This window comes from Oncorhynchus tshawytscha, linkage group LG20 (assembly GCF_018296145.1).
Source record: "Oncorhynchus tshawytscha isolate Ot180627B linkage group LG20, Otsh_v2.0, whole genome shotgun sequence".
Lineage (NCBI taxonomy): Eukaryota > Metazoa > Chordata > Actinopteri > Salmoniformes > Salmonidae > Oncorhynchus > Oncorhynchus tshawytscha.
This window is the reverse complement of record NC_056448.1, coordinates 21,531,796-21,554,204: the sequence shown is the minus strand read 5'-3', so window position 1 is coordinate 21,554,204 and position 22,409 is coordinate 21,531,796. Positions and strand designations below refer to the sequence as shown.

The 22,409-nt window shown below is 45.4% G+C and overlaps 2 protein-coding genes across 4 annotated transcripts in view; one reads left to right on the top strand and one right to left on the bottom strand.

Moving 5' to 3' along the window:
* Window positions 1-7,160, top strand: part of LOC112219307 (ras-related protein Rab-14) — a 52,387-nt gene extending 45,227 nt beyond the window's left edge. The window contains exons 6-8 of the mRNA XM_042302343.1: window positions 3,631-3,718; window positions 4,157-4,187; window positions 4,352-7,160. Coding sequence (XP_042158277.1) covers window positions 3,631-3,718; window positions 4,157-4,187; window positions 4,352-4,529 — 297 coding nt within the window. The 3' untranslated portion in view covers window positions 4,530-7,160. The remainder of the gene's footprint in view (window positions 1-3,630; window positions 3,719-4,156; window positions 4,188-4,351) is intronic.
* Window positions 7,161-7,340: 180 nt separating this feature from the next.
* The window catches only part of LOC112219306 (tyrosine-protein kinase ABL1), a 72,196-nt gene continuing 57,127 nt past the window's right edge, over window positions 7,341-22,409 (bottom strand). For all 3 annotated transcript variants that reach the window (XM_024380428.2, XM_024380429.2, XM_024380430.2), the window contains 8 exons: window positions 21,947-22,219; window positions 16,874-16,958; window positions 16,527-16,704; window positions 15,985-16,169; window positions 15,687-15,839; window positions 10,872-10,961; window positions 10,455-10,580; window positions 7,341-10,316 (listed from right to left, as the gene is read on the bottom strand). In XM_024380428.2, the coding sequence (XP_024236196.1) occupies window positions 8,692-10,316; window positions 10,455-10,580; window positions 10,872-10,961; window positions 15,687-15,839; window positions 15,985-16,169; window positions 16,527-16,704; window positions 16,874-16,958; window positions 21,947-22,219 (2,715 nt within the window). In that variant the 3' untranslated portion in view covers window positions 7,341-8,691. The remainder of the gene's footprint in view (window positions 10,317-10,454; window positions 10,581-10,871; window positions 10,962-15,686; window positions 15,840-15,984; window positions 16,170-16,526; window positions 16,705-16,873; window positions 16,959-21,946; window positions 22,220-22,409) is intronic.

Sequence of the window (22,409 nt, the reverse complement as noted above, 5' to 3'; positions counted from 1 at the left end):
AAAACAATTAAAAAATTAACAGTAAACATTACACATACAGAAGTTTCAAAACAATAAAGACATTACAAATGTCATATTATAAATATATATATATATATATATATACAATGTACAAATGGTTAAAGGACACAAGATAAAATAAATAAGCATAAATATGGGTTGTATTTACAATGGTGTTTGTTCTTCACTGGTTGCCCTTTTCTCGTGGCAATAGGTCACAAATCTTGCTGCTGTGATGGCACACTGTGGAATTTCACCCAGTAGATATGGGAGTTTTTCAAAATTGGATTTGTTTTCGAATTCTTTGTGGATCTGTGTAATCTGAGGGAAATATGTCTCTCTAATATGGTCATACATTGGGCAGGAGGTTAGGAAGTGCCGCTCAGTTTCCACCTCATTTTGTGGGCAGTGAGCACATAGCCTGTCTTCTCTTGAGAGCCATGTCTGCCTACGGCGGCCTTTCTCAATAGCAAGGCTATGCTCACTGAGTCTGTACATAGTCAAAGCTTTCCTTAATTTTGGGTCAGTCACAGTGGTCAGGTATTCCGCTGCTGTGTACTCTCTGTGTAGGGCCAAATAGCATTCTAGTTTGCTCTGTTTTTTTGTTAATTCTTTCCAATGTGTCAAGTAATTATCTTTTTGTTTTCTCATGATTTGGTTGGGTCTAATTGTGCTGTTGTCCTGGGGCTCTGTAGGGTGTTTGTGTTTGTGAACAGAGCCCCAGGACCAGCTTGCTTAGGGGACTCTGCTCCAGGTTCATCTCTCTGTAGGTGATGGCTTTGTTATGGAAGGTTTGGGAATCGCTTCCTTTTAGGTGGTTATAGAATTTAACGGCTCTTTTCTGGATTTTGATAATTAGTGGGTATCGGCCTAATTCTGCTCTGCATGCATTATTTGGTGTTCTATGTTGTAGATGGGGGATATTTTTGCAGAATTCTGCGTGCAGTCTTAATTTGGTGTTTGTCCCATTTTGTGAAGTCTTGGTTGGTGAGCGGACCCCAGACCTCACAACCTTAAAGGGCAATGGGCTCTGACTGATTTCAAGTATTTTTAGCCAAATCCTAATTGGTATGTTGAATTAAAAGTTCCTTTTGATGGCATAGAATGCCCTTCTTGCCTTGTCTCTCAGATCGTTCACAGCTTTGTGGAAGTTACCTGTGGTGCTGATGTTTAGGCCAAGGTATGTATAGTTTTTTTGTGTGTCTAGGGCAACAGTGTCTAGATGGAATTTGTATTTGTGGTCCTGGTGACTGGACCTTTTTTGGAACACCATTATTTTTGGTCTTACTGAGATTTACTGTCAGGGCCCAGGTCTGACAGAATCTGTGCATAAGATCTAGGTGCTGCTGTAGGCCCTCCTTGGTTGGTGACAGAAGCACCAGATCATCAGCAAACAGCAGACATTTGACTTCGGATTCTAGCAGGGGGAGGCCGGGTGCTGCAGACTTTTCTAGTGCCCGCGCCAATTCGTTGATATATATGTTGAAGAGGGTGGGGCTTAAGCTGCATCCCTGTCTAACCCCACGACCCTGTGTGAAGAAATGTGTTTTTTGCCAATTTTAACCGCACACTTGTCGTTTGTGTACATGGATTTTATAATGTCGTATGTTTTACCCCCAACACCAGTTTGTATAGCAGACCCTCATGCCAAATTGAGTCGAAGGCTTTTTTGAAATCAACAAAGCATGAGAAGACTTTGCCTTTGTTTTGGTTTGTTTGGTTGTCAATTAGGGTGTGCAGGGTGAATACATGGTCTGTTGTACGGTAATTTGGTAAAAAGCCAATTTGACATTTGCTCAGTACATTGTTTTCATTGAGGAAATGTACGAGTCTGCTGTTAATGATAATGCAGAGGATTTTCCCAAGGTTACTGTTGACACATATTCCACGGTAGTTATTGGGGTCAAATTTGTCTCCACTTTTGTGAATTGGGCTGATCAGTCCTTGGTTCCAAATATTGGGGAAGATGCCAGAGCTAAGTATGATGTTAAAGAGTTTTAGTATAGCCAATTTGGAATTTGTTGTCTGTATATTTGATCATTTCATTGAGGATACCATCAACACCACAGGCCTTTTTGGGTTGGAGGGTTTTTATTTTGTCCTGTAACTCATTCAATGTAATTGGAGAATCCAGTGGGTTCTGGTAGTCTTTAATCATGTATATGTTTTTGCTCTTTATTCTTTGTTATAGAGCCAAAAAGATTGGAGAAGTGGTTTACCCATACATCTCCATTTTGGATAGATAACTCTTTGTGTTGTTATTTGTTTAGTGTTTTCCAATTTTCCCAGAAGTGGTTAGTCTATGGATTCTTCAATTGCATTGAGCTGATTTCTGACATGCTGTTCCTTCTTTTTCCGTAGTGTATTTCTGTATTGTTTTAGTGATTCACCATAGTGAAGGCGTAGACTCAGGTTTTCTGGGTCTCTATGTTTTTGGTTGGACAGGTTTCTCAATTTCTTTCTTAGATTTTTGCATTCTTCATCAAACTATTTGTCATTATTGTTAGTTTTCTTCGGTTTTCTATTTGAGATTTTTAGATTTGATAGGGAAGCTGAGAGGTCAAATATACTGTTAAGATTTTCTACTGCCAAGTTTACACCTTCACTATTACAGTGGAACGTTTTACCTCTCTCGCTCTCTCTCATCTTGTCTCTCTCGCTCTCTCTCATCTTGTCTCTCTCGCTCTCTCTCATCTTGTCTCTCTCGCTCTCTCTCATCTTGTCTCTCTCGCTCTCTCTCATCTTGTCTCTCTCGCTCTCTCTCATCTTGTCTCTCTCGCTCTCTCTCATCTTGTCTCTCTCGCTCTCTCTCATCTTGTCTCTCTCGCTCTCTCTCTCTCATCTTGTCTCTCTCATCTCTCTCTCTCTCATCTTGTCTCTCTCGCTCTCTCTCTCTCATCTTGTCTCTCTCGCTCTCTCTCTCTCATCTTGTCTCTCTCGCTCTCTCTCTCTCATCTTGTCTCTCTCGCTCTCTCATCTTGTCTCTCTCGCTCTCTCTCTCTCATCTTGTGCATCTCGCTCTCTCTCTCTCATCTTGTCTCTCTCGCTCTCTCATCTTGTCTCTCTCGCTCTCTCTCTCTCATCTTGTGCATCTCGCTCTCTCTCTCTCATCTTGTGCATCTCGCTCTCTCGCTCTCTCTCATCTTGTGCGTCTCTCGCATCTTGTGTGATGTTGACTACTGCAGCACACCCAGTGTGTTTGATGTCCTAGAGCCCTGTGCATCTCTAAATTGGATTTTGACAAAATGTATTATGGCCAAATCACCCTGCTTTCATTTACAGTGCAGAATATGCTTTTAGGGTGTTTATACAAAGGCAACATCCTAAACTCAGTCACCTAGTTTGTACTCAGACAACAGAGTCTCACGTTGGAAAAGGATACATGACTAGTGCCCAGATGCATTGGAAATGGTATAGTAATACCTGGATCTTTCATGGTGTTTAGCCGATACAGTATATATTGCTAAATCCATTTTTCACACCAATAATAAGTTATAAGACCTCTCTTTCTAAGACACTGGGTAAAGTGAGCGAGCTGAATCATGTCGTTTTCTGCCTATAGGTGAGTAGTGAGGATGTTGATGTGTTTGGTACCTGGAGGACTGACTGAGTCGGTCTCTCCTCCCCCAGGTGATCATTCTTATAGGTAACAAAGCAGACCTGGAAGCCCAGAGGGACGTGACGTATGAGGAGGCCAAGCAGTTTGCTGAGGAGAACGGTGAGTCGGAAACACCCTCCGACTCCATGAGACCGAGAAGGATTGAGAGAGATGGAAGATGAGAAACTCAATCTCTCTCTATCCCTCCCTATGGAATTGACTGTGCGATAATGCCCCCACACTCTCACTTGAGTTGCAATTCAACCTGATTGTGAATTTCGACAACGCAGCTTTTTTAGGCAATATTACAGCATTCAAGGTAAACGCTGCAGATTCCGGCTCAATTAGAAAATACCTTTAAATGTGAATTGCGCTGTAATGCGGCCCTACCACGGATCAAACAGAATGCTGATTGGTGATTGGAAGGAGAGCAAGAGGAGGAAATGGCACATGCATTCATGCACGGCGTGCAAAAGACATGAGGACATTCATAGGAGAGCGATGAGTGAGCAGGGTGGTTGGGGAACTGCAGTAGTCTGACTCCATTCCTTCTTACAGGTCTCTTATTCCTGGAAGCCAGCGCCAAAACGTAAGTTAACTGACCTCTGTACGTTCTGCCTGCTTTTACCTCCCATTTTCAATGTGCTGAAATGCCCCGCCGTGTGACTGACTGACTGACTGTGTTCCTAACCGTGTGACTGACTGACTGACTGTGTTCCTAACCGTGTGACTGACTGGGTGTCCTCTCCCCAGGGGTGAGAACGTGGAGGATGCCTTTCTGGAGGCGGCTAAGAAGATCTACCAGAACATCCAGGACGGCAGTCTGGACCTGAACGCTGCAGAGTCTGGTGTCCAACACAAGCCCTCTGCCCCCCAGGGAGGCCCACTATCCAACGAACCACAGCCCCAGAGGGAAGGCTGCGGCTGCTAATGACCAACGCCTCTCTCTGTGTCCTTCTCCACCTCCCCCCTCTTTCCTCATCCTCCATCATCCCCTCCCCACTCCACTGGGACTGCATGAGGGTGGGGCACGGATGGAGGGAGGGAACAAGGGATGGGTTGGCTGGGTTGTGTAGTAGTGTACGTCCCTCTGCCTCCCTCGTTATTCTCATTCCTTTTCCTGTCTGTGCATCCTCCTCCACCTTTTCACATGGTCGTCGTCTTCACGTCTTTCTCTTCCTCCTCCTCTTCCTCCTCCTCCGCCATGGGATTCCAGTTCCATGTATAAATACATGGTTTACTGACAGATGGGTAAACCTGAAGAAATACTTTTTAACGTTTCCTTTTATAGCTTCTACTATATTATCAATCAAGTCTCCTCTAGCACATCTGAAACCAACCAAGCCTGTATAGTCTAACCTCCACTGACATTGAGTTATCTAGACACTCTCTCCGCATCTCTCCCCCTGCATCACTCCTGCATGGTTTAATGATCTAGGACTATTTTAATTGAACTGAAATGTGTATGAGTAAAATATTTCCCTCGATGGCTTGGTCTCTTCCAGGGAAGGAGAGGGTTAGTGAAAGAAATGTAATGTATGACGCGGCCCGCTACTGATCACTAATAGCGGTGTGTGTGTGTGTGTGTGTGTGTGTGTTTGTGCGTGGTCCAGTTGTTGAACCTGGTCTAGAACAGGTATCCACTCTCTACCCAAAGCCCCCTGGTCCTTATGGTAAAGCTCTGATACTAGGCAGAGATGGAATCCCTCTAATGGTGTTCTACATTACACCTCAGAGTGGCAACACTAGTGTAGTAGAGAGACACTTTAAAGCCCAAGAGACCTGGAATTCCCCTGAAACGCCTCGACCTACTTGTCTTTCTCCCTATATGACGTCACAGGAAAGGCTCTGGGTGTTTTCCTGCCACTACAGTGTGTCTGTGTGCAGGGATTTCTTTAACTTAATGACACTTAAGAAAACAAAACACGTTTTCCTTTATGGGGAAGGATTCCTTCAGATCATCAGTTTCATTGCACCAACTTCCTCCTCTTCCCCCCCAGACCATATCAATAGAATCTGTCTGTCCTTACCAGCATTTTCTTTGTCGTTTGTTGCCTTATGGTTATGGTTAATATTATTACAGTTTAATCTTTTCTTTGCTGCGCTACATACTGCTGTCAAATAAACAAACTGTTTTACAATATGGTGATATTTTTGTGTAAAACATGGTAACTGGTGTAACACAGGGGTGCTGGTGAAAAAAGGTAGATGTTGCCCCTTAAATCCAGAGCTAGGATTTAAAAACAAAAGTCAAATTGGGGCTGTTTTATATTTGTTCTGTTTCTTACATGTACAAGTGTGAAATGGAAATGTTATTTTGTTGTATATCCCACTACCCCGGAGACCCTCAGAGTGGTGTCACAGCCAGGGATCCTGGAGCAATTAGGGTTGAGTGCCTTGCTCAAAGACAGATTTATTTTCAACTAGTCGCTCAGGGATTTGAACTAGCAGCCTTTCGGTTACTGGCCCAACGCTCTAACCACTAGGCTACCTGCTGCGATCAGCTTACCCTATTCCATCTTAACCCTACACCTGTGGTCCCTCACCCCAGCCCACTCTCCTCACAGGCTTGTATAGTAACACCAAGCAACATGCCCCACCAGAACGGCCCCAAATGGAAATAGTTATTCTGAATTTTTTTCAAGCTCAATTTCTGTAGGTGACCATGATATTTGGAGGATTGGTCAACCCAGAGATTGAAGATACACACATCTCAGCATGTTTATTTCATGCTTGGGAATTCTGTAACGTTAGCCAGTGATGGCAGACTAAAAGCATAGCTGATGTTTTGGAGCTGTCAAATCAGTGAGCAGGTGCCCTTGATGACACCACACCCATCCCATCAAAGTTCATAACGAGAAAGTGCGGCTATAAATAATCACTCAAATTAGGATTCATTTCAATCAGCCACATCAAGGTGTAGATTACTTCTCACATTCCAATGTATGAACTTCTAAACAAGCATCTTAATGCAGCTCTGTGTAGCCAATGGCAATGCCCGGAGCCGCTTGTGGATTTGACAGCTCTAATGCAGTTAAACAACCGATGCGGATTCGATTGAATTGAGCCCATAGTTTCTATGAATAAATGTTTGGACAGACTCCCTCTACTCAATAGTGCTACTTGGTGGTTTCTTCAGAGACTGAGGATGAAGTGTTCAAACTAGTACTTTGTCGATTCCACTCAACTCTTGCTTGTAGGAGGTGGAGTGGAGAATGTCACTATTTTTGAGTTAGGTTTTTTCTCTCCATGTAATGGGATAAAACTATGACCAAAGTATGGAAAAATTGCTTCTACGTTGATAGTGGTCCCCTCCCCAATGTCGGTGGGATTATTAAGGGGATAGGGTGCCATCACCCTAACTCATTTTAATATACCAATGGTAACATGATGCATTGCTGTCTTAATTTTGGGGCGTGGGAATGTCTAGAGATGGGTCCTCCTACGTTCTAAAACGTACACATTTTGAAGGAGCTGTGTTAACATTTAAATGCATTCTTACGTGTATATGATTTCATTGACAAAATGCTCTAGACAGAAAATACATTATACATAACCTGTTGTACTGCTTGTCATTCTTGTCACATTGTGCACGTAAACATGTAAGTAGAGTAAGAACAGATTCAATTGATGGGTTTCAAGTAGCAAAATTGCACCAGTTACAGGGAGAAAATGTATATTTACAAAGGAAAGCAAAATAAGTCTAAAATTGTGAGGTGGCTCGGACACAAAAAAATCAAAGTAGTGGCATGATTTTTATGGGAGGGGGGGGAGAATAAAAAATACATGAACAGTACCATGAAGTAAAGTCAGCTTCAGGTTGATTTTGTCCTTAGGCATTGCAGTCAGTCAGGGCAAGGGTGTGGGGAACAGCACAAACTAATACTGAAAAGAAATGCATCATTTAAACGACAAGTAGAATATCTTAGTCACCCCCTGACTACACAGTGGCATTTCATTGGTTTGGTAAGAAATAACTGTCCTATAATCAACAAATGGTCAGTTTCTCGCTGTATATCTGGTTATGCATCCTCCATACATTAAAACATGATGTCCATCCAACTACAGAAGGCTTTTGTGAGGTTTGTAAGTGGTGTGTGTTGAATGTAATACAATGGTCAGTCGAGGACAAGATGGAAACAACATTCAAATCCGTTGGAGTTCCCTGGTCCCTCTCCAGTAGTGTTCAGTATATGACAGTCATATGCCTGCCTGAAGGAGAAACATTACAATTTGCCTCATCCACATAAGTATTTATAAGGCCATATTGCGCTGTTTTAGTTTATCAACGTAATTCCCAAAGCCAGTGTTTTTTAAGGCACTCTATTCAGATCTTGTGCACATAAACAAAATGTTCCCAGGTAGTCTTCCTGCTCACTTTGCTTCTTCCCTCTATGGCACAGTGCTGCATTACTGCTACTAGCATCAATTCAAACTCAATACGGACAATCACATCTTCACCATTCATATCACACCACAGAGATCTGCCATGAAGGGTGATGTCGCAAGCTGAGGGGAAAATGGTAAATGAGGTGGAGAGACAATGTGCACTTCCAGACACTCCCCATTATTTCTGGATGGAAACAAGACGTTTGGCTGTTTGTCTCCACAGAGCTGGAAGGCATCCTCAGCCATTTAAGGCTTTATGTTTGTGGCACATTCGCAACTCTGTCAGGAAAGGAAAGAATGTGATATGCTTTTTGTCTATTGTGACATAGAAAATGATTGATGAAAAGGTGACGTGATGCAGAATTGGGCCCAGGCCTCTCTGGTTAAGGCTTTCAGACAAAACACATGAGGGAAAAACTCAAACATCTGAATAAGGCTCCTTTGATTCTGAGCATGGTAACCACAGTCTAGTGTTTGAAGTGTCCTCCGACATCCTGTAAGGCTGCATAACATCTATTTCTCCGAAGTGTGCATCATGCTCAAACTGTCCAGGGGCACTGCAGCATGCCCTGCGCTCCACCTCAACGTGAGTTCAGCATGACCACAGTGTAGGAGACACGACTATGGAACATTACATGCAGTGAGAGAGAAGGGGGAGGTTCATTAAAGTTCTGCTTTTTCTTTCAGTCAGTGTGGCCTCTCCGCTACCTCTGAACGATGTCACTGATCTCTTTGACAGACGAGAGCAGCTTGCTGAAGTCCTGCTGTGCTCCGCTGGTGCCCCCAGTGGCAGCAGGGCAGATCTGCAGCTCACGCAGGCTACTCTCCAGTTTGTTGATGGCCTCGCGGAAGGCAAACTTGTTCCTCATCTGCTGGATGGACTCCACGTAGCTGACGCAGTACTTGGACAGGTTCTTGCCCGCCTCCAGCACGGCACTGTGGCTGCCAGTCTGCTCAGAGTTGCGTCCGATGGCGGCACGCAGCAGCTCCGTGCCCTCCAGGACCATCTCCCTGGTGATGGCAGAGTTGGGCTGGCGCTCTGGGGGCGCACGCGTCTTCCTTAGGGAGCGGCGGGTGTTCATGAGGGGGATGAAGGCTGTGGGAGAGGTCTGGTCTCCTGGGGAGGAGAGGGAGGAGAAGCCCAGGGGGCTGGAGGTGGAGCCAGACACTGAGGAAGAGGAGGTCTTTGACGGCTGTGGTTTAGAGGAGGTGCTGAGGCTGAGTTTCTTGTGGCCCTCCAGGAGAGAGCGAGCTTGGTCACTGGGGCTGGATGGGTTGTGGGAGTCTGAGGCCTTGGCTTTGGTGTCTGTGGGAGAGGGGAGCTCCTGAGTGGGGCTGCGGGAGATCTTGCCTGACTTGGCACTGGAGGGCGGGGGTGGAGGGGGAGCAGGCTTGGGCTTCTGGAACTTGCCTCTCTCCCTGTGACCGGAGGAGTCCAGGTTGTGTTTGTGGCGGCGGGCCCTGCACTCGTCCCCAGCTGCCCCCAGAGTGGGAAACACGTTGGGCTTGAGCAGCTCGGCCTGCAGGGCGCTGGTCTTGGAGCTGTCTACCCCCTGCCCTGGAAGCCTCCTACTAAGCTTGGGCGTCAGGGGGCTGGACTCCGCATCCTTAAACACCTCATCTGATGGATCCTCTGTCTTCTTGGGCAGGCGGGGTGGGGGGGTGAGGGCGCCCATGCGAGGGATGCTGATCTCTGGCTTCTCGTTGGCCCTCTTGCGGGGCAGGGCGGGCTTCCCCCCGAAGGTACCCGAGTCAAAATGGCCTTTGTGCAGGTCGCGGGGCAGCGTGACTGACTTCCACTCAGAGCGATCCGAGCCTGGGGACATGCTGGAGGCCGAGGAGGAGCGCAGGAAACGTTTCGAGTTAGATACTATATCCTCCTCGCTGGGTGGAGTGGTGGCAGTCTTACCACTTACACTGGGCACCACCGGCGTACACTTCTTCCTGGCATGCTGAGGGGGGAACAAGGGGCCCGGGTAGGTGGGCGCCCCATTGGTAATACCTCCTGCCCCATTGTTGTTAGCACCCAGAACCTTGTTGGGATCGTTGGTATGTGTATCACTGAAGTTGCCGTTGTTAAAGTCGTCTCGGTGGTCAGGCGCCAGCCCCCGTCTCTCCGGGTGTCCGTCCATCTCCCTGAAAGAGCTGCTGCGTTTGGGCGGGGCGGGCGCCGTCTTCTTCTTCTTCTTGATGAGGTTGAAGAGGCTGTTGCGGGACTTGTCCTTGTCTTTGGGCAGCAGGCGGTCGTCCTCGTTCAGGTTGCTGTCCAGGAACGGACGCTCTTTTCTGGGGAGCATGGGGGACACAGCCACCTCCGGCTCCAAAGCGTCTGGGTGAACACACAGACATGCATATCATCAATTGAACACTCAATAAATTGTCCCAAAGCTCTTTTGACATCTGTTAAATATGGGTTAAAAACACTTAAGGGTGCATTGAGAAGAGGGGTGTGTTAGGCGAGTCTCACCAGGGCTGTCTCCATCTCGGTCCACGTTCCTACGGAGGGTCCTGGTCTTGGTGGGCAGTTGTGGAGCCTGCTGCATGGGGCCCAGCACCACCTTCTTCCCTTTCTTGCCCAACTCCTTCTCCACCTCTGTCACATGACACACACACCAGCATCAGAGACTGTGTATTAACCTACTTCTTGCTCCTATAACCTTTAAACAGCTCTGAAGTACAGCACCTGGAAAACAGATGGCAAATTAACTCCTCTAAGCTGAAAGATTACTGACCCAAATATTGTCTGGAAGTGCTTAGAAGCTATTCTCTCTCAATCTGGTTTGATCTAGCACACAACCTACAGATAATACCTCAAATTGAAGAGTTACAGTTGTCTTAAATTCAGCTATAACGTGAGTAATTGTGACAATATAAGGACACTCACCGTCAGAGATGCTGGACTCCTGAAACATGGTCTCAAAGGCCTGGTGGGTCTCAGCAAAGGAGGGCCGTTCGGTCGGGTTCCACTTCCAGCCTGGGAGATAGGGAGAGAACAGGAAATGAGGTTTGGTACCAAACACAAAACTGTCTGCATGATATGAATGTGTCTGGTTATTTCACATTCAGTGATTTTTCAATATTGGCAGACATGTTTCAACTATATTGAACAAAAAGAAACACAACATGCAACAATTTCAAAGATTTTACTGAGTTACGGGATATAGAAGGAAATAAGTAATTTAAAATAAATAAATTAGGTCGTAATCTATGCATTTCACATGACTGGGAATACAGATACCTTAAAAAAAAGGTAGGGGCGTGGATCAGAAAACCAGTCAGTATCTGTTGTGACCACCATTTGCCTCATGCAGCGCGACATATCTTCTTTGCATAGAGTTGATCAGGCTGTACATTTGGGCCTGTGGAATGTTGTCCCACTCATCTTCAATGGCTGTGCGAAGTTGCTGGATATTGGTGGGAACTGGAACTTTGTCGTACACATCGATCCAGAGCATCCCACACATGCTCAATTGGTGACATGTCTGGTGAGTATGGCCATGGAAGAACTGGGACAATTACAGCCTCCAGGAATTGTGTACCGATCCTTGCGACGAGGGGCCATGCATTATCATGCTAAAACATGGTGATGGCAGCGGATTAATGGCACGACAATGGGCATCAGGATCTCATCACAGTATCTCTGTGCACTCAAATAGCTATTGATAAAATGCAATTGTGTTCGTTGTTTGTAGCTTATGCCTGACCAAACCATAACTGCACTGTCACAACGTTGACATCAGCAAACTGCTCCCCAACACGACGCCATACACAAGGTCTGTGGATAGTGAGGCCGGTTGGACGTACTGCCAAATTCTCTAAACTGACGTTGGAGGCGGCTTATGGTAGAGAAATTAACATTCTCTGGCAACAGCTCTGGTGGACATTTCTGCAGTCAGCATGCCAATTGTACGCACCCTCAAAACTTGAGACATCGGTGGCCATTGTGTTGTGTGACAAAACGGCACATTTTAGATTAGCCTTTTATTATCCCCAGCACAAGGGGCTCCTGTGTAATGATCATGCTGTTTAATCAGCTTCTTGATATGCCACAGCTGTCAGGTGGATGGATTATATATAGTACTTCCGGTGCCGACAGAGATGGCTGCCTCGCTTCGCGTTCCTAGGAAACTATGCAGAATTTTGTTTTTTTTACGTGTTATTTCTTACATTGGGACCCCAGGTAATCTTAGGTTTCATTTACATACAGTCGGGAAGAACTACTGAATATAAGAGCAACGTTAACTCACCATCAGTACGACCAGGAATATGACTTTCGCGAAGCGGATCCTGTGTTTTGCCTTCCAACAAGGACAATGGAATGGATCTCAGCCTGCGACCCAAAACAACGGCGTCGTAAAAGAGGCAAACGAAGCGGTCTTCTGGTCAGGCTCTGGAGACGGGCACATCACGCACCACTCCCCAGCATACTACTCGCCAATGTCCAGTCTCTTGACAACAAGGTTGATGAAATCCGAGCAAGGGTAGCATTCCAGAGAGACATCAGAGACTGTAACTTTCTTTGCTTCACGGAAACATGGCTCACTCGAGAGACGCTAACGGAGTCGGTGCAGCCAGCTGGTTTCTTCACGCATCGCGCCGACAGAAACAAACATCTTTCTGGTAAGAAGAGGGGCGGGGGCGTATGCCTTATGATTAACGAGACGTGGTGTGATCACAACAACATACAGGAACTCAAGTTAGAATTCCTCACAATCAAATGTCGACTGCATTATCCACCAAGGGAATTCTCTTCAATTATAATCACAGCCGTATATATTCCCCAAGCAGACACATCGATGGCCTTGAACAAACTTTATTTGACTCTTTGCAAACTGGAAACCACCTATCCCGAGGCTGCATTCATTGTAGCTGGGGATTTTAACAAGGCTAATCTGAAAACAAGACTCCCTAAAATGTATCAGCATATCGATTGCGCAACCAGGGCTGGTAAAACCTTGGATCATTGCTATTCTAACTTCCGCGACGCATATAAGGCCCTCCCCCGCCCTCCTTTCGGAAAAGCTGACCACAACATTTTGTTGCTCCCTGCCTACAGACAGAAACTAAAACAAGAAGCTCCCGCGCTCAGGTTTGTTCAACGCTGGTCCAACCAATCTGATTCCACGCTTCAAGACTGCTTCGATCACGTGGACTGGGATATGTTCCGCATTGCTTCCAACAACAACATTGACGAATAGGCTGATTCGGTGAGCGAGTTCATTAGAAAGTGCATTGCCGATGTCGTTCCCATAGCAATGATTAAAACATTCCCAAACCAGAAACCGTGGATTGATGGCAGCATACCCATGAAACTGAAAGCGCGAACAACTGCTTTTAACCAGGGCAAGGTGACCGGAAAAATGACCGAATACAAACAGTGTAGCTATTCCCTCCGCACGGCAATCAAACAAGCTAAGCGTCAGTATAGAGACAAAGTAGAGTCACAATTCAACGGCTCAGACACAAGAGGTATGTATTAGGGTCTACAGTCAATCACAGATTACAAAGAGAAAACCAGCCCTGTCACGGACCAGGATGTCTTGCTCCCAGGCAGACTAAATAATTTTTTGTCCGCTTTGAGGACAATATAGTGCCACTGACACGGCCCGCAACCAAAACCTGCGGACTCTCCTTCACTGCAGCCGACATGAGTAAAACATTTAAACGTGTTAACCCTCGCAAGGCTGCAGGCCCAGACGGCATCCCCAGACGGCATCCCCAGCCGCGTCCTCAGAACATGCGCAGATCAGCTGGCTGGTGTATTTGCGGACATATTCAATCAATCCTTATCCCTGTCTGCTGTTCCCACATGCTTCAAGAGGGCCACCATTTCCCTGTTCCCAAGAAAGCTAAGGTAACTGAGCTAAACGACTACCGCCCCGTAGCACTCACTTCCGTCATCATGAAGTGCTTTGAGAGACTAGTCAAGGACCATATCACCTCCACCCTACCTGACACCCTAGACCCACTCCAATTTGCTTACCGCCCAAATAGGTCCACAGACGACGCAATCTCAACCACACTGCCCTAACCCATCTGGACAAGAGGAATACCTATGTGAGAATGCTGTTCATCGACTACAGCTCAGCATTTAACACCATAGTACCCTCCAAACTCGTCATCAAGCTCGAGACCCTGGGTCTCGACCCCGCCCTGTGCAACTGGGTACTGGACTTCCTGACGGACCGCCCCCAGGTGGTGAGGGTAGGTAACAACATCTCTACCCCGCTGATCCTCAACACTGGGGCCCCACAAGGGTGAGTTCTGGGCCCCCTCCTGTTCCCTCCTCCTGATGGGACAGTAGTGGAGAGGGTAGTAAGTTTTAAGTTCCTCGGCGTACACATCACGGACAAACTGAATTGGTCCCCCCACACAGACAGCGTCGTGAAGAAGGCCTCAGGAGGCTAAAGAAATTCGGTTTGTTACCAAAAGCACTCACAAACTTCTACATATGCACAATCGAGAGCATCCTGTCGGGCTGTATCACCGCCTGGTACGGCAACTGCTCTGCCCACAACCGTAAGTCTCTCCAGAGGGTAGTGAGGTCTGCACAACGCATCACCGGGGGCAAACTACCTGCCCTCCAGGACTCCTACACCACCCGATGTCACAGGAAGGCCATAAAGATCATCAAGGACAACAACAACCCGAGCCACTGCCTGTTCACCCCGCTATCATCCAGAAGGCGAGGTCAGTACAGGTGCATCTAAGCAGGGACCGAGAGACTGAAAAACAGCTTCTATCTCAAGGCCATCAGACTGTTAAACAGCCACCACTAACATTGAGTGGCTGCTGCCAACACACTGACTCAACTCCAGCCACTTTAATAATGGGAATTGATGGGAATTGATGTAAAATATATCACTAGCCACTGTAAACAATGCTACTTAATATAATGTTTACATACCCTACATTACTCATCTCATATGTATATACTGTAGTCTATATCATCTACTGCATCTTTATCTATATACATGTATCACTAGCCACTTTAAACTATGCCACATTGTTTACATACCCTACATTACTCATCTCATATGTATATGTATATACTGTACTCTATATCATCTACTGCATCTTTATCTATATACATGTATCACTTGCCACTTTAAACTATGCCACATTGTTTACATACCCTACATTACTCATCTCATATGTATATACTGTACTCGATACCATCCACTGTATCTTGCCTATGCCGTTCTGTACCATCACTCATTCATATATCTTTATGTACATATTCTTTATCCCTTTACACTTGTGTGTATAAGGTAGTAGTTTTGGAATTGTTAGGTTAGATTACTTGTTGGTTATTACTGCATTGTCGGAACTAGAAGCACAAGCATTTCGCTACACTCGCATTAACATTTGCTAACCATGTGTATGTGACAAATAAATTTGATTTGATTTATATATTATATTGACAGGGATGTCAACAAATTTGTGAACAAAATTTGATAGAAATAAGCTTTTTGGCGTAAGGAACATTTCTGGGATCTTTTATTTCAGCTCATGAAACATGGGACCAACACTTTACATGTTGCGTTTATATTTTTGTTCAGTATAGTTAGTCATTAAGCACTCAATGACTTCATTCCAGTAGACATTAAACAAACAAAACATGATGAAGGTAGTTAGAGAACTATTTTGAGAAGCCAGGCTGTGCCATTTAGACATAGACAGATGTATGTGTACTCACAGGCCCTCATGAGCTGGTAGACCTTCTCTGGGCAGCCCTCCGGACGGTCCATGCGGTAGTCCTTCTCTAGGAGCTCATACACCTGGGAGAGGTCTATGCCAGGGTACGGAGACATCCCATAGGTGGCGATCTCCCACAGCAACACTCCGAACGCTAGGAGTTTGGGATAACAAAGTACAGAGATTAGTCTATTTGCATGCCAAAACAAGACTATGACATTGTAATTACAATGACATAAATAATTCTAAATATCAGAAATACATTTGTCATTGAGTTACTGTGTCATCTTCAAACTCACCCCAGACGTCAGATTTGATGGAGAACTTGTTGTAGGCCAGGCTCTCCGGGGCGGTCCACTTGATGGGGAACTTGGCCCCAGCGTGGGCCGTGTACGTGTCCCCCGTCATCAGCCTGCTCAGCCCGAAGTCTGCCACCTTCACCAGGTGGTTCTCCCCCACCAGACAGTTACGGGCTGCCAGGTCCCTGGAGCACAGAGCGAAAACAGAGGAGCATGATGTATTTTTTTAGGATGGCAATTCTCTTCTAATATCTATGTCTTTAGGTGTTGTCTGTTACGTGGGCACTTGAGTATGAAGCTGAGTCTCAACAAGCTTGACAATTAAAAGCAAATTGGGGAATCGACAAGAGGACATAAATCACATCTTCTAGGCCATAATAAAACATGCTGGGGCAAAGTCAATCTCACAGCAACAGCGCACATATGATATTTCTGTCTGGGGGAGGGCAAATGATAGGCAAGAGTGAGGGGCAGGGGAGGTTAGTGAAAGGTAAGAAATGCAAAGAAAGAGAAACTGAGGTTAAGCTAGTGTCATGTCTCACCTGTGGATGAAGTTCTTCCTCTCCAGGTACTCCATGGCGGAGGAGATCTGCGTGGCCATGTAGAGCAGCACCACAGCGTTCACCTCCTCCCTGTTACACTCCCTCAGGTAGTCCAGCAGGTTGCCATGGGTCATGAACTCTGTGATGATGTAGAATGGGGGCTCCCGCGTGCACACGCCTGGCAGAGAGAGAGAGGCAGAGTTAGTCACAGCACTGACAATGGCAGTACAGTGTGGCATTTCACAAAGAGACAATTAAGACTGAGGGCTCTAGTTAAAAGTAGTGCAATATCAAGGGAATTAGGGTGCTGTTTGAGACGCAGCCTGAGACATAACCCAGTAACTCACCCAGTAGCTGTACCAGGTTGGGGTGTTTGATCTCCTTCATGACAGCAGCCTCCTTTAGGAACTCCTCCACCTCCATGGTGTCCTCCTGAGTGGGTGAGAACAGGGCCAGAGGGTCAACCACACACATCAGGTGAAAATATATTCAGAGTTAGATACATCTACACTGCCTTCAGAAAGCATTCATACCCCTTGACATATTCCACATTTTGTTTAATGCAAACAGGATGTTTTAGAATATTTGTATTCTGTAAAGGCTTCCTTTTCACTCTGTCATGTAGGTTAGTATTGTGGAGTAATGACAATGTTGTTGATCCATCCTCAGTTTTCTCCGATCACAGCCATTAAACTCTAACTGTTTTAAGTCAATTTCAATTTACAAAAAAACCCAGATGTTTTTCGTCTATTGAGCTTCTAGTCATTTTATAGCTACTGTTTACAGGCCTCCTGGCCCATATACAGCGTTCCTCACTGAGTTCCCTGAATTCCTATCGGTCCTTGTAGTCATAGCAGATAATATTCTAATTTTTGGTGACTTTAATATTCACATGGACAAGTCCACAGACCCACTCCAAAAGGCTTTCGGAGCCATCATCGACTCAGTGGGTTTTGTAAAAACATGTCTCTGGACCTACTCACTGCCACAGTCATACTCTGGACCTAGTTTAGTCCCATGGAATAAATGTTGTGGATCTTAATGTTTTTCCTCATAATCCTGGACTATCGGACCACCATTTTATTACGTTTGCAATCGCAACAAATAATCTGCTCAGACCCCAACCAAGGAGCATCAAAAGTCGTGCTATAAATTCTCAGACAACCCAAAGACTCCTTGATGCCCTTTCAGACTCCCTCTGCCTACCCAAGGACGTCAGAGGACAAAAATCAGTTAACCACCTAACTGAGGAACTCAATTTAACCTTGCGTAATACCCTAGATGCAGTTGCACCCCTAAAAACTAAAAACATTTGTCATAAGAAACTAGCTCCCTGGTATACAGAAAATACCCGAGCTCTGAAGCAAGCTTCCAGAAAATTGGAACGGAAATGGCGCCACACCAAACTGGAAGTCTTCCGACTAGCTTGGAAAGACAGTACCGTGCAGTATCGAAGAGCCCTCACTGCTGCTCGATCATCCTATTTTTCCAACCTAATTGAGGAAAATAAGAACAATCCAAAATGTATTTTTTATACTGTCGCAAAGCTAACTAAAAAGCAGCATTCCCCAAGAGAAGATGGCTTTCACTTCAGCAGTAATAAATTCATGAACTTCTTTGAGGAAAAGATCATGATCATTAGAAAGCAAATTATGGACTCCTCTTTAAATCTGTGTATTCCTCCAAAGCTCAGTTGTCCTGAGTCTGCACAACTCTGCCAGGACCTAGGATCAAGGGAGACACTCAAGTGTTTTAGTACTATATCTATTGACACAATGATGAAAATAATCATGGCCTCTAAACCTTCAAGCTGCATACTGGACCCTATTCCAACTAAACTACTGAAACAGCTGCTTCCTGTGCTTGGCCCTCCTATGTTGAACATAATAAATGGCTCTCTATCCACCGGATGTGTACCAAACTCACTAAAAGTGGTAGTAATAAAGCCTCACTTGAAAAAGCCAAATCTTGACCCAGAAAATATTAAAAACTATCGGCCTATATCGAATCTCCCATTCCTCTCAATTGTTTTTTAAAAAGCTGTTGCGCATCAACTCACTACCTTCTTGAAGACAAACACTGTATACGAAATGCTTCAGTCTGGTTTTAGACCCCATCATAGCACTGAGACACTTGTGAAGGTGGTAAATTACATTTTAATGGCATCAAACCGAGGCTCTGCATCTGTCCTCGTGCTCCTAGACCTTAGTGCTGCTTTTGATACCATCGATTGAAACCCAAATTGGTCTACACGGACAAGTTCTGGCCTGGTTTAGATCTTATCTGTCGGAAAGATATCAGTTTGTCTCTGAATGGTTTGTCCTTGACAAATCAACTGTAAATGTCTGTGTTCCTCAAGGTTCCGTTTTAGGACCACTATTGTTTTCACTATATATTTTACCTCTTGGGGATGTCATTCGAAAACATAATGTTAATTTTCACTGCTATGCGGATGACACACAGCTGTACATTTTAATGAACACGGTAAAGCCCAAAAATTGCCTTCGCTAGAAGCCTTTGTTTCAGACATAAGGAAGTGGATGGCTGCAAACGTTCTACTTTTAAACTTGGACAAAACAGAGATGCTTGTTCTAGGTCCCAAGAAACAAAGATCTTCTGTTGAATCTGACAATTAATCTTGATGGTTGTACAGTCGTCTCAAATAAAACTCTGAAGGACCTTAGCGCTACTCTGGACCCTGATCTCTATTTTGACAAACATATCAAGACTATCAAGGACAGCTTTTTTTCATAACACGTAACATTGCAAAAAACGTAACATTGCAAAAATCAGAAACTTTGTCCAAAAATGATGCAGAAAAATGTATCCAAGCTTTTGTTACTTCTAGGTTAGACTACTGCAATGCTCTACTTTCCGGCTACCCGGATAAAGCACTAAATACACTTCAGTTAGTGCTAAATACTGCTGCTAGAATCCTGACTAGAACCCCAAAATTGTATCATATTACTCCAGTGCTAGCCTCCCTAAACTGGCTTCCTGTTAAGGCAAGGGCTGATTTCAAGGTTTTACTGCTAACCTACAAAGCATTACATGGGCTTGCTCCTGCCTATCTTTCCGATTTGGTCCTGCCGTACATACCTACAAGTACGCTACGGTCACAAGATGCAGGCCTCCTAATTGTCATCCCTAGAATTTCTAAGCAAACAGCTGGAGGTAGGGCTTTCTCCTATAGAGCTCCATTTTTATGGAATGGTCTGCCTACCCATATGAGAGAAGCAGACTCGGTCTCAACCTTTAAGTCTTTATTGAAAACTCATCTCTTCAGTAGGTCCTGTGATTGAGTGTAGTCTGGCCCAGGAGTGTGAAGGTGGACGGAAAGGCTCTGGAGCAACGAACCACCCTTGCTGTCTCTGCCTGGTCAGTTCCCCTCTCTCCACTGGGATTCTCTGCATCTAACCCTATTACAGGGGCTGAGTCACTGGCTTACTGGTGCTCTTCCATGCCGTCCCTAGGAGGGGTGCGTCACTTGAGTGGGTTGAGTCACTGATGTGATCTTCCTGTCTGGGTTGGCGCCCCCCCTTGGGTTGTGCCGTTGGGGGAGCTCTTTGTGGGATATACTCGGCCTTGTCTCAGGATGGTAAATTGGTGGTTGAAGATATCCCTCTAGTGGTGTGGGGGCTGTGCTTTGGCAAAGTGGGTGGGGTTATATCCTGCCTGTTTGGCCCTGTACAGGGGTATCATCGGATGGGGCCACAGTGTCTCCTGACCCCTCCTGTCTCAGCCTCCAGTATTTATGCTGCAGTAGTTTATGTGTCGGGGGGCTAGGGTCAGTTTGTTATATCTGGAGTATTTCTCCTGTTTTATCCGGTGTCCTGTGTGAACTTAAGTACGCTCTCTCTAATTCTCTCTTTCTCTCTCTCTCTCTCGGAGGACCTGAGCCCTAGGACCATGTCTCAGGACTACCTGGCATGATGACTCCTTGCTGTCCCCAGTCCACCTGGCCGTGCTGCTGCTCCAGTTTCAACTGTTCTGCCTGCGGCTATGGAACCCTGACCTGTTCACCGGACGTGCTACCTGTCCCAGACCTGCTGTTTTCAACTCTCTAGAGACAGCAGGAGCGGAAGAGATACTCTCAATGATCGGCTATGAAAAGCCAACTGACATTTACTCCTGAGGTACTGACCTGTTGCACCCTCGACAACCACTGTGATTATTGTTATTTGACCATGCTGGTCATTTATGAACATTTGAACATCTTGGCCATGTTCTGTTATAATCTCCACCCTGCACAGCCAGAAGAGGACTGGCCACCCTCATAGCCTGGTTCCTCTCCAGGTTTCTTCCTAGGTTTTGGCCTTCCTAGGGAGTTTTTCCTAGCCACCGTGCTTCTACACCTGCATTGCTTGCTGTTTGGCGTTTTAGGCTGGGTTTCTGTACAGCACTTTAATATATCATCTGATGTAAGATAGGCTATTTAAATAAATTTGATTTTAAAATCACCATTGGCCTCATGGCGAAATCCTTGAACAGCTTCCTTCCTCTCCGGTAACTGAGTTAGGAAGGACGCCTGTATCTTTATAGTGACAGGGTGCATTGATACACCATCCAAAGTGTAATTAATAACTTCACCATGCTCAAAGGGATATTCAGTGTTTGCTTTTTAATTTAGTTATTTTTACTCATCTATCAATAGGTTCCCTTCTTTGCGAGGCATTGGAAAACCTCCCTGGTCTTTGTAGTTGAATCTGTGTTTGACAATCACTGCTTGACTGAGGGGCCTTACAGATAATTGTATGTGTGGGGTACAGCGATGAGGTAGTCATTAAAAAACTATGTTAAACACAATTATTGCACACAAGTCCATGCAACTTATTATGTGACTTGTTCAGCAATCTTTTTACTCCTGAACTTTAGGTTTGCCATAAGAAAGGGTTTGAATATTTATTGACTCAAGCCATTTCAATTAATTTATCATTTCAAAAAACATAAATCCTCTTTGACATTATGTGGTATTGTGTATGCCAGTGAACAAAAATCTAAATCTAATCCATTTTAAATCCAGGCTGTAACAAAATGTGGAAAAAGTCCAGGGGTGTGAATACTTTGATGGCACTGTAGACTATACGTATGGCTAGCTTCACATGTTTCTACCTATAGATGCGTTACAATAAGTGTGTTTGCTCAGCAGATGTCTAAACGGGGTAACCTTCTTCTGTTCTACACCAGGTGGTGGTATACTCAGCACAGTTCCCAGTTCCCATCACACCATCCTGAAACTCCACTGTTATTTTACAACTGCCTAACTAAGACTACAAGCAGCTAAAAGACAATATTGACAACTGCACTTTTAACTACTACAAAAAATAAATACAAAAATAAAACAAAAACACTGTCATCAAGTCATTCTGATGGTTTAATCCCCCTCCCGAGACTCCCAACAAACCCCCTGAGACGTGTACCTTGAGGGTCTTGACGGCCACGGTGAGGCTGTACTTCTTCCAGATCCCCTCGTAGACCTCTCCGTACTGGCCCCCGCCCAGCTTGTGCTTCATGGTGATGTCGGTGCGCTCCATCTCCCACTTGTCATAGTTGGGTGACACGCCATAGATGGTGGGCTTGTTGCGTTTGGGCGCCGGGTAGTGCAGTGTGGTGATGAGGCCATCGGCTACCGTGGAGTGGTGGTGAACCAGCTCTGCCAGGGTGTTGAATCGACTCTCAGACGACACATATAGCTGGGGTAAGGGAGAAGAGGGAAGAGACCATTTCCAGTTGAGACTATGACTGTTAAGCCCATAACAGAAAGGAGATTCAATGACCTTGGGAGTGAGAGGTTGGTTGGAGCAACACCGGAGATGTGGGTTTAAATCCAGCTCGAGTTACATCGACGTTAAATAGGTAACTTTACATTAAAGTGTCTAATAG